Genomic DNA, 12,115 nt, shown 5'->3' with positions numbered 1-12,115 from the left:
GGGGCGATCCAAAGACTGATCCCCTCTCATTTTAGATGAGAAACTAGAGAATTCACTACAAGCTGAAGGCCTGGTTTAGCAAGTGATTGCCTGATTCCCTAGATTATCTAGAAGGAGGACTAGAGGTATAAAGGGCATCTACCTAGATTCCTAGAGAGGCCTCACCTCTCTCACCAGCAGCCCCTTCCTCCCACCCCGGAAGTCAGTACCCCAGCTTAGCCAGATGTCCAATCTGACTGGGTTGGCCTCCCCACTGGGCCTGAGGCTGGGCCAGGCCTTGGCAAAGGGTGGAGTTCAATTACTGCAGCTTCTGGGCAGCCTGTGGGAACCTCAGGGCTGAGGCTGGGGTGATGTGGGGAGCCGGGGGGCAGCAGCAGAGATCGAGAGGCCCAGCCTCTCCTCTAACGCCAGGGAGGGAATTTGTGAGGGCAGCAGGCCAGGCCCTTGGGGGGTGCCCCAGCTCCCAGGAGGCCCAGGGTCTGTCCCTCACTTCTCTGTAGGTCTTGCAGACGGAGGCCGTGGAGGTCAATCAGGGCCTCGTCTAGCCTGAAGCAGCAGCTGGGACTCATAGCCAAAGAGTCAGGGGTCAGACAAGGCCTGGGGCAGTTCAGTTCAAGGACAGGGGCCCAGAAGGATGCCCAAGACACAGTTCCAGCATTTGAAGGTCTCCCCTTCTGGCAGGGGACGAGTGGGCATTGCCAGTCAGAGAGCAACCACATGCTAAGAGGGATGTGGGGGGCTCCTGCTGAGGGGTTTCTTGGAGGAGGAGAGGAATGCACGAGGCGGAGCAGAGGATGAGAGTGAAGAGTACGTGCGAAGGCGGAAAGCAGCCAGAGGAGCAGTCCTCTGCCTCCCCTGGCTCCGTGTGGCCCAACAAGGAACGGAAGTTTTGTCAGCAGAATACTTCAGAGACACCCTAGGCCAAAAGTCAGCCTGGGCCGCTTGCATAGAAGCTGGGGAGGAGGGAGCTCGGGCCTTGAACCTCCGCTTTCTTCTCCAGCAGTGGCCCCTGAGGGACGGTATGTAAATGCCATCTCTTTCTGAGGTCTAGGGGTCAGTTCTTCCTCCCTCCCTCCAGGACGGACCCTCCAGGGGACCTGCTAAAGGTGCGGATTCAAGTGTCTGGTCCCTGTCAAGGGCTGTGGAGCAGGGCAGGTGTCCAGCTGCACGCGGCGAGGATGGGACAGAGGCCAGCCTCCGTGGGGAGGGGTCGGCAAGGACTGGGCACAGCCCCGGTGTGTCTCCTGTCTCACTGAAGCGGCGGCACTGGCCTTGCGGTAACAGCCCCAGGGCCAGGACCCTCCGGCAGTGGCGACCGGCTGGCCCCCTAGACGTGGCTTCCTTGACTCTGGCCCCACGCTCTTTAGCATGCTCATCATGTGCACCATCCTGACCAACTGCGTGTTCATGGCCCAGCATGACCCTCCACCCTGGACCAAGTATGTCGAGTGAGTATCTACGGGGCCTCTCCAGCGGGCCCTCCCTCCCTTCCTCTCCATTCTATACTGTGGCTTCTAAAGTCACCCTGAAGAAGGTGGGGTCCAGGCTCAGGGACTCACCCACTTGGGGCGGTCCTTGGCCCAGCTACTACCCTTTTTGCTGCTCTCAGTCTTGCTAACGTCTTGCTTTGAGTTGCGCCCTCAGGGGAGGAAGCCGTCCAGGTTGGCAGAGTGGGGCTTTCTCCCTGACCCACCGCAAAGAGGACTGACAACATTGGAGAAGACTCTGAAATTAACAATAATAATAATAATAGTTACTATTATTATTATTAGCATGCCAGGCACTGTCATAGAATAATAAGCATCATCTCCTTTAACCCTCAAGGCAACCCAGTAGGGTGGGTCCAGCCACTATGCCCATTTGACAGATGAGGACACTGAGAATTGGAGAAGTAACATGCAGCTAGAGGGTCTGGCCGCCAGGAAGAGGCCCAGGGCTATCCCCACTTCAGTGCCATACTCTCTGCCACATTTTTAGAAAACTTTCTGATCCTTCTTTCCTAAATGAAAGCACCTTACCCACAGGTGCTAAGCAGACCTAATGGGCCCTGCGTGCACTTGGCTCCTGTTTGCAGGAGACCGACAGAATGTTGGGGACAACCGCTCTTACCAAAGTGGCGTCCCCCGGTGCGGTCGCTGTTCGCACAGGATTTAGCAGCGCCGCCCATGCCGGGGCTTGCATGCGGTTGCTGGGCACAGGAGTGTGGCCCTGTCCCATTCCAGCCCTGTGACCCACAGTCCGGGCATCCAGGCATTTGGGATTCTTCAGCCTGGCCCAGGCAGGGAGAACAGTCCCCTACCCAGCCTCGACCCCCTTTCCAAGCTCAAGGCGGACAGCTGGACCCACCTACCCTGTAGGTGGCTAAGGATGAACCATGCTCCCCTCACGAGCTACTGGGGATGCACAAACAAGAGGGAGGGGCCGTGACTCTGAGTGTCTCTCCTGTCCCACAGGACAGAACCAGTGGGCACCACAGACCTATGTACATGGACTCTCAGGGCTGGGATGAGGACATAGCTGGAAGGTATCCTTAAATCAAGACAACCGAGAGAGAAGGTGGAGGTTCAGATGGGCAGATGAGATGAGAGGCACTCAGTAATGCCGAATAAACACATGGGAAGGTGGATGAGTTAGCCAGAGGTCTGGAACAAAGTGCCAGCCTGCAACTCCAGTTCTGCAGTGGGCATCACAGAGAGCCTGGTCTGAGGGCCCCTGGAGAGAGGGGCGGCGCAGGGCTCCTGCCATGCGGGGGACCCGGCCAACCTGGCCCGTGGGCTTCTGCCTCGCTGAGGAACCCTGCCGGTCTCTCCCCCCCAGGTACACCTTCACTGCCATTTACACCTTTGAGTCTCTGGTCAAGATTCTGGCTCGAGGCTTCTGCCTGCACGCATTCACCTTCCTTCGGGACCCATGGAACTGGCTGGACTTCAGCGTGATTGTCATGGCGTAAGTACCTTGCCTGCTGCACTGAGCTGTGCAAGGCCGGGCCACACCGAGGGGCACGTGCGCCACCCTGGCCCAGGGCCACCCGGCCCTCCCAGCCTCCCTGCTGCACCCCACGTGCAGCACTGCATGGGGCTGTAGAACAGCCCACTTTCCTGCTGCGGCAGGAGAAAGACAGGATAGAGACCCTCAGCTCATCCTGGTGGAGAAAGACAAGTCCGCAGCAGCTCGGGCGGGCCATCTGGCCAGGTCCACCGGTTCGTCTGTGGCTCTGTGGCAGCTCTGTGCTCAAGGGACACCATTAAGATTCCGATTTAGCACTGTGCCCTTTACACCAAGGGAAGCCAATATTACAGCCGAAAATCTCTGGACCATTGTAAATAATGCCCTGGATGCCAAGGTGATTAAGAATGAAACTACAGTAAAGAGAGAGAAGGAGCCTGGAGAAGTGACCAAGCATCCCTGGGAACTCATGTCATGCCAGGCCCATCAGTATGTACGCTCGCTCCGTTCATAGGCTCCACGTCTGCACATTTTAAAGGCAACTGGTCAATGACATGACCCAGTGGGTCCTCACACCAGCCAGAGAGGTAGGCTAGATGGGAGTTCCTTTCCCCATTTTACGGATGAGAAAACTGACGTCCAGGACCTAGAGGGAGCCTGCCACTAAGTGAACGTGACCCTTGGCCTGCCGCCACACAGGCTCAGGCCCCACCTTCTCGCCTGGGCGGAGACCCTCTTTGAGAGGCTGGATCAAAGCATGCCACTCTGGACGTCTCGGGCAAGGATGCTGTGCTCTGGCGGAGACTGATCAGGGCAGGCCTCCCATGCCGGAGTCGTGGTCATGGACTCAGTCATCAAACCCTTCGGAAAGCGTGGTGTGCGTGAGGGACCCAGTGCACACAGGGCTGTGCGGTGCACTCTGGCAGGGAGCAGAGCCAGTGCGGGTCGCACTTCCCGCCCTCTGCAGAGCCTCAGTTCCCCCACCTGTGAAAAGATGGTGTTTGGCTAGGCGGTGTCAGAGGTTCAGTTCAGCACCCACTTTCTGTGATTCTCGAATTCACAGAATCCACCTGTTTAAGACAAAGTATGTAACCCCAGACATGAGCAGCCCTGAGCTCGACTGTGCTGTGAGGGCGAGAGGAGCAAGTGGGACCTGCCGGTGGGGTGCTTTCAAGCTAGACGGAGACCCTAGTGGTTAGAAGAGGCACCAGCACCTCTGTTTCTGGGTACGCTGTTTCCATTTTACAGGTGGAGAAACAGGTTCAAAGAAAAGCTACTACTTGCCCCAAATCCAGTGCAGGTTTAGACCTAGGCAGAGCTGGGTGAACCAGAGAAAGAATAGTGGGAGAGGAGAACGCAGAATGGGGGGGTCGGGGGCAAGCTATGTGGCCTTACGGGCTGCGGTAAGAGCCAAGGGTGATGGGAGCCTCTGGGGGTTAAGAGCAGGAAGCGATGTGATCTGACTTACATTCTATAAGATCACCCTAGCTGCTGAGGGGTCAGGAGGCTACAGGGGTAAGGGTGGAAGACAGCGCAGTTAGGAGGCTATTTTAGTAGCCAAGAGAGAGGATGGTAGCTAGGATCAGGGTCCAGGTAGAGAAGGTGAGCAGCCTGGTCATATCCTGGATATACTGTGAAGGTAGAGCTGACGGGAGCCCCCAAGGTACTTTTTGGCTTGAGATGCTTGGGGAATGGTGTTCCTGTTTGTTGAAAGGGAGAATGCGGGGGGAGGAGCTGGCTGAGGGAGGAAAGGAACCCAGTCCGGTTTGGAATGTATTAAGTATGAAAGCATCCAGGGCGAGATATCGAGTCGGCAACTGGATATTCCAGTCTGGAGCTCAGGAAAGAGGTCCAAGGTGGAGATGTAAATTTAGAAGCCACCAGGATGCAGATGGTATTTAAAGCCAGGAGACCGGATGAGATCATCCAGGAGTGAGTGTGGCCAGAGAACGGAAGCTGCCTGGGGACCATATGGGGAGACCCTGCAACATCTTGGGGTCAGGAAAGAAGAGGATCGTGGGAAGAAGACTGGATCGAAGTTCCAGGGCAAGTAGAGGAAAACCAGGAGAGAGCGACATCCCAAAGGCCAACTGAGGGACGTGACCCAACTTGAAAGATGACATGAGGAAGGCGAGAACCAAGGCTGGACCGTTGGAGTGAAGACCATGGATGACCTTGACAAGATAGGTTCCAGCGGAGTGGAGGACGTACACCTGATTAGAGAAGGGAGAGGCGGAGAAAGAACGTTCATCAATTCTGTGGGGTTCGTGATAAACAGGATCGAAAATAGGGCGGTGGCCAAAGCGCAAGATGTGTGAAGCAAGGACGTTCAAAGAAGGGGGGTGCCTTTGTAGGCTGATGGGAATGACCCCGAGGGGAGGGCAAGTCTGGTGATGGAGGAGTGGGGATCACAGGGGAGAAGCCCTTGAGCCAGCACGAGCTGGGGAACCCAGGGCCCAGAGCCCCGGGGAGCATCAGCCTTAAGAGCAGAATTTCGGGTGGAGACGGAGGTGGACAGATGGAGCTGATGATGAGAGAAGGAATTTCTCTCCTGATTGCTTCTATTTTTCTCAGTGATAAGAAGCAGGATTATTAGCTGAGAACATGTCTGAGGTCTGAAGAGAGAGGGAGCCAGGAGGTTGCACTGCCTTGGGAATGCGTAGGATGGCAGCTGGGCCCAGGCTCCAGGGTGCTGTACGGGAGAGGGCAGTGATCCACGAGCCCCTGAGGGCCTGGCATCACAGGAAGGGGGCTCGGCAGGAGAGAGCACAGGGCCTGGCTGAGGCTCTCCTGCCTCCTCTGCCTTCCCCTCCTGGATGGCCTGCACCACGGGAAAGGCGCTACCCCGAGCCTCTTGTGTGAAGGCAGGAACCAGGCTGTGGCCTGTCTTCAGCCCATGACTCTGGGGGTGCTCTGCGTGACCTCAGGCCCTTAGCAAGTCCTCCTATCCTGTCTCAGGAGAGAGTTCCTGTCCTCTATGCCCATGGGACCCCAAGGGGAACTGCATCTTCCTCTTAGCATCACAGAGCAGGCCAAGACCTGCCTGCCTTCACTCTGTACCAGAGCCAGAGGCGACAAAGTAGAACAGGGTCTCAGAGGCCACCAGACCATTTCCACATTTTCAGGGGTCTCACAGGGGGCACGCTTACTTAGCCTAGGGCCGCATGGACCTGTTGGAATGGCAGCTTTGCGCTCTGGGCCAGATTGACCCAGCAGTTTTGATTGGCAAGGATTCTGCCTCATGAAAACAACTAGTTACTGCCACGGTAATGCAGTGAAGTGCCTTTTGTTCTAGCCAAAATGGCTCAATAATGTGGGGCTCCGAAGATAATCCAAGGAGTCTTAAGCGGCAGAAAAGTTCTATTGCATGGAACTCCCCATCCCACCTCCACGTTATAGATGGAGACAGTGAGGCTCAGAGAGAGCCTGCGCTTGACCAAAGTTATAGGATGAATCAGCAGCAATGCTGGGACTGAAACTTAGTCGTCTAGCTCATAACCATGAGAGGCACCTCAAGTCTGATGTTTCTGGACAGGTTTCAACCTGATCCTCCACCCCCACTTGATTTAGAGGTCGTGGGTGGGTAGGAGGGGGTGCCAGGAAACCCAACGAGCTCAGCCAACAGCCATCCAGCCAGAGCTTTTCCTGTGGCCCCCTCTCAGCTGGGCATTACCTGCTAGTTAGCACAGCCTCCCACCTTCTGGGGTTGTTATGGAAACGAAACCTGGAGGGGAATGGGGGGGAGAAGAGAGGAGAGGGTAGCAATCACCACTGTAGCTGTGCCTGGCTGCACCCTCTGCCTGGCAGCCCAGGAGGGGCCATCTGCATTGAATGGGAGGGCCACATAGCAAGACAGGAGTGGAGCGGGAAGAAGCCTAGGGCCTGCCCTTCTTTGGGGTTCCTTAGCCTTCAAAAGGGCCCCCTCTGCCCCGGGGCTGGTGTAATGGGGTGGAATCGCCACCCATCACCCGCTGCTCCTTCTGTGTCAGGGCCCACAGTCCCACCCCAGCCATCTGCCCCTGCCCAGCAGTGTGGCCATGGCAGAAAGAATACAATGGCTTGGGGGAGCATTTTGCCAGTCTGAGGGACAGAGTCTAACCCTAACCCCCACCCACCATCACTGAAGCTGGCCCTTTGCCAGATACAGGTCTCTCCTGCCTGGCCACACTCCAGGGCCCCGAGAGAGGCCTCGCTGGGGTCTACAGCCCCAACATGGGGCACAGCCAGGCCCCAGGCTCTGGGTCCAATAAAAGAGTCAACAGCCTTCTTTCACAGACATGGTCACTGACACGCTGTGCCCTCGCCCAGCCCTGCGCCCCACCTTCAATGCTTTCTCCTCCTTAGAATTACTCTCCTACACGTGTCCCGACCTCACGAACACACAACTACCAGCCACTTGGCTAGCTGTGCAAGCCTGTGGGAGCACACACACTTTGGGATCTGCACACCTCGGCTTCTCTGTGCTCAGAACCAGCTGCCGAGGGGGCATGTGATGAGTGGAAGGCACACGCTGTCTGTGCCGGGAGCCCTGAGGGGCAGGCAGCTTCTACACTGGGACAGGCAAAGACAGGCAGAATCCGCTTCACTGGACACCAAGGGACAGACAGGGTCTGTAAGGGACGGAACGGGAAAAGCAAGGACAGCTGATCCGCACAGTGCTCTCTTCCCTCCTCGTAACCGGAAGAGATAGCCTTGCAACCAACGTCCCGAGCAAGGAAAGGTGTTTTCCCAGGCCACACCCATTCGACCAGCAGCAGGAAACGGCACCCGAGAGCCACCAGCAAGTAAAAACCATAGCTTCCCTGTAGTGGCCACATTGACAATGTTCTAGAATCAACCTGACAATCTCATGGAGGCACCACGTCTGGACAGAGAGAGTCCACGTCCAGGAGAAGCCTGGAGCAGAGGCCTGTGGGTCTGAACTGTCAAAGAGAAAGAAAGAACCATCAAAAGTCGGGAGAGAGCTTGGATCAAATTAATAGATGTATAGGTCCAGAACAAGGGAGGTGACTTCTGCTCTGCCCTGGAAGAAGGGGCTGCGTCTGATTGCTGCACTAGAGGAAGACTTGTAAGCTGAAGTGAGCTTACAAATGTGGATGGAATGGCAATCATACCAGAGAGGATCTGCGGCGTAACCAGAGGAAAGCTGTGCCGGCATCCCGCCTCTGAGTAAGGAGGGAGCCGGCGTGGTCCCCAGGGCCTCATGAAGATGGAAGGGCCCCTGAGGGGACACAGGGTAAGCTGGTGTCAGTCCAGTGTCAGTTCGAGCTGGACCCTGCTGACCCCGGGACCTCGAGTCCCTTGACACAGCCTGCCAAACCCTTCTCTGTAGAGATCCACAGCCCGAAGGCAGATTCGGAAGCTCTGAGTGAACGGAGGGGCCTGGAGGTCCAGACTGATTGACAGAGCGAATCCGGCTGCACTGTCAGCCCACCGTTGGCACTCACTCAGCGTTGCCGGGCTGACGTCCTGGGTGACATCACTCAGGCACCAAGTCAGACACGCTTGGTTAAACATCAGACACCTTTGGTTAAATGTCAGACACCTTGGATGCAAAGCCTTTGGTTAAATATCACAAGTCACTTGCCACGGTCCCGATGGCCCTGGTCACACGATGTCCCTTCCTCTCTTAGACATCAGAGTCATGTGGCCCATCTCCATGTGTTTTTGCACTCCACTCGGGCAGGTCCCTGCCTCCCAGAGATGACTTCTTCCTCCTGTGCCCGTGGAGGCCACAGATGGACGGCTATCCAAGTCGTAGGTGGGAGCCCCACGGCTACTCAACCCTGCCGATTGTCACTCAGGCCCAAGCAGACCCCGAAGGCTGCTCACCTCCAGAGGTCACTCTTCTCATGGAGACCCAGGATCATCCTTGGGGGACGCTGAGGGTCTTGGGGTAAGATGAGGTGGACTCGTGGGGGAGGAGCTGGAATCTCCCTGGGACCCCACATCCTACTTTGTTGGCCGCTGCCTGTTAGTCAAAGAGCTGAACGTTCGGACCACCTCCCTTCTCACCCTCGAAAGCATCACCTTGGGAACTCGGCGTCTCCCCTTGAGTAGTCAGGCCACCTCCAATTCTTGACTTCAGGGACTCCTGAGCCAAGTCCTCACGCAGAGATTCGTGGTTGAAAGGAGAAGGTGGGCAGCCCTCAGAGACCCGGCCACACCTCCACAGTGGCCTCGGCCAGGGCTTCGGGGCCCCGTGGATCCAAGCGGCCAGCCGCGAGCCAATCACAGACTGCAGGTGCAGAGCGCACCTCGGACCAGAGACCCCGTTCCTCCGTCGCCTGGCCAGCGCCTCCTGGAAAAGCCTGTCCCTCTTCGCCTGCCTGTGTTTCCAGCCTCAGAGCCCACCGCGTGGTTTCACGTCTTGCTCCCCAGTGTCGTGGAGGACGTGGCAGAGCAGCTGCCTCCTGCGCTGGTTGTTCACGGGACCATCGCCGAGAAAGCCACGCGGAGGCTTGCTGTGCGGACATCCTTCAGGCGCCCTCGCCGAGGTCCCCATGCCGAGGGGGTGGAGATCCGGAAGAAAACCTTGGGGAGGCGCAGGGCCACCCACAGCCCTCCCTGTGGGAGGGGAAGGAGGGAGCGGGCTGGTCGGGTGGGCATCCCTGGTGCTGCGTTGTAATTCCCAATAACTGTGGTTTGATTCTGCAGGTATGTATCAGAAAATATAAAGCTAGGCAATTTGTCGGCTCTTCGAACTTTCAGAGTCCTGAGAGCTCTAAAAACTATTTCGGTTATCCCAGGTAAGACGCCCAGGTTTACCTATCAGACCTCAGCTACAAGTGACTCTCTCTCTGTCTCCCCCCAACCCCGACCCACCGTGCTCCCCTCCTGGCCTGTCGTCACTGTTTCGTGTGTGCGTTTCCCCTGTTACAGATACACAACTGAATTTGTGGACCTGGGCAATGTCTCAGCTTTACGCACCTTCCGAGTCCTCCGGGCCCTGAAAACTATATCGGTCATTTCAGGTGAAAATCAGGTTAAACGCCAAGGCTGGAGGGACTTTCCAGCCACCTGGGCGCCGTGGCAATCCACAGGAAGGCCCCTCGAATGTGCCTGTCACCAGAATACCTGTCCCCAAGCTCGGGAGTGGGGGCAGTTGGCGGTGGACACGGCCGTCCCCTCGAAGCCTCAGAATGGGCTTCAGGCTGTCCGCCCCAGCAAAGCCCACTCTCACAGACACCAGGGGGCAGAGAGCACCCCACGGCAGGTCCCAGATTGAACTCAGATTCTTCCCAAGATACTGATTTCTTTCCCAAACTGAAATCAGCCATTCGAATAGCTCAATGCTTGTATGTGGATTGCTTCTGCCTGAAGCATCATCCTCTAGTGAGGAAACCGCATACACACCCAGAACAGAAAAAGGAAAACTCCGGCCCGGTCTTTCATGGCTGAGCGCCCAGTCCCTGCCCTCTGGTGCTCACTGCACAGCCAGAGCCCCAACCCCATTTTGTGAAATGGAGCGTACTCTGCGGACAGGTGTCATCGAGCCTTGGCGTCTAACAGCCCTCACTGCATGGAGCGGTAGAGGTTTAGCAAACCGTGCATGGTAGCCTCAGGAAGAAATCCTCCTTGACAGATGTTGGCAATTGTACCCGGACATCTTCCAAGCCCAGACGGCCTCGCCAGAAAGTCAGTCGGCCCCATCCACCCAGGAAGGCTCACCAAAGGCTTCTCATGATTACCGAGCCTAGAGGGCAGTGCCCAGACTCCCGTTCCCAGGCCTGTTCTGAAGGCAGCCACTCTCCGAACTGGAGAAGGCACATCTTTTAAGAAGGCAGCTGGAGACAGGTTGCATGCCACAGATCTGGAGAGGCGTCAGAGCTGAAGGTAGAATTTAGGGAACCCGGCAGCTGCGTCCACTCATGATTTGGAAGGCGGGTGGGTCCTGAGCCCTTGGCCGACATTTGGCTGTTACTGCCCCGCTCCAGGGAGTCAGGGTTCCTGCTCTGCGCTCCTTAGCGAGTTTAGACTCCACCCCGCCCCGTGGGGTTAATTACCTTATAAAAGGAACCTCCACTTTCACTGTGTTCACATCAAGCATCAGAAGGTTACCGCTGGTCTCTAAACCCATGTGCACAGGGCGACTTGTTTCCCATGCCCCCCACAAGTGGCCCAGAGCCCTGCTAAGAGCCAGTAGCAGATGGGCAGTCTGTCCCCAGCCACTCCCACGGAGCTGCCCCCATTGAGTGAGACAGACGTCCTTGGCCTCGACAGACACATACATGCTCAGAAGCCTCAGGGTCTATCTTCTGGGGGTCTCAGGGACAACCTCACAGCACACACCCCACAAGAGTAGTTAAGCACACTGTCCACAGCAGTTAAAGAAAGGCATGTTCCAGTCTTTTATGAGAATGGCTGACAAAAGAAAATATTTTTTAGTCCTGGGGAAAAGAAGAAAGCCCACCAACTGTACCCTAGCCCCCTAGGATCTCTTCAAGCTGCCAGCCACCCAGCGAGGCAGCAGACAGCAGACCCTGAAAATGTTCATTAGAAAAATGCTGCGGTCAGTATAATGGAAGGCTCCCTGGAGAAGGTGTCTTTCGACCCGAGTCTGACAGAGCCTTGAGTCTCTCTCCATACCTTGGTTTCCTTTCCCATAAAATGGGCATGAAATCAGAATGGTAGGTTTCTGAGGGCTCTTTGCCCATCCTGTTAGAGCTTCAGTCAGCGGCAGGGTCTTTTCCAAAAGAATCTCATCATTTCATTGGAATTATTCTTGCCAGCAGCGAATTTTGTCATCGGTATGAGAGACATTAGAGGAGTGGGTCTGTGCTCGCTGGCTCGTTGTCTCCGCAGCCCCTGCGGACTAGGAGGTGCTTCCCTGGGCCTTGACTGGATGCATTAGGCAGATCCAGTTCGGGAATGCAAGCTGCTGCCCACCCCTGTCGCTTTATCTCCGAGTCTGCTGGGCAGAACCAGAGGGAGCCCACTGAGGAGTCCCAGAACCTGCGCTAGAGACGCGGGGTTCTGGACTGCCAGGGGCTCGCGAACCCCACCACCACAAACACTGTGCGCCAGACCCCTGCGAGGTCCACCCGCTGCCCGGGCTATTGCCAACATCTGCCGGGATGATTTCCACAGAGAGTGCTGAGTGCCTCTGAGCCCTGGGCAGGCAGCAGCATCCTCTCCCTCTCCCACGTTTGCCCGTAGCTGCCTCCCT

The 12,115-nt window shown here is 56.7% G+C and overlaps 1 protein-coding gene across 8 annotated transcripts in view; it reads left to right on the top strand.

Moving 5' to 3' along the window:
* SCN5A (sodium voltage-gated channel alpha subunit 5) overlaps window positions 1-12,115 on the top strand; it is a 94,511-nt gene that overhangs the window by 24,642 nt on the left and 57,754 nt on the right. For 3 of the 8 annotated variants that reach the window (XM_036218643.1, XM_036218641.1, XM_036218644.1), the window contains exons 4-6: window positions 1,359-1,448; window positions 2,818-2,946; window positions 9,829-9,920. In XM_036218643.1, the coding sequence (XP_036074536.1) occupies window positions 1,359-1,448; window positions 2,818-2,946; window positions 9,829-9,920 (311 nt within the window). Of the gene's footprint in view, window positions 1-1,358; window positions 1,449-2,817; window positions 2,947-9,603; window positions 9,921-12,115 lie in introns of all 8 variants that reach the window. The other 5 variants (XM_036218640.1, XM_036218639.1, XM_036218638.1 and 2 more) reach the window with 2 other exon arrangements.

This window comes from Rousettus aegyptiacus, unplaced genomic scaffold, assembly GCF_014176215.1.
Source record: "Rousettus aegyptiacus isolate mRouAeg1 unplaced genomic scaffold, mRouAeg1.p scaffold_m13_p_4, whole genome shotgun sequence".
NCBI lineage: Eukaryota > Metazoa > Chordata > Mammalia > Chiroptera > Pteropodidae > Rousettus > Rousettus aegyptiacus.
Note: the sequence above shows the minus strand (reverse complement) of the source record. Positions and strands in the feature narration are given on the sequence as shown.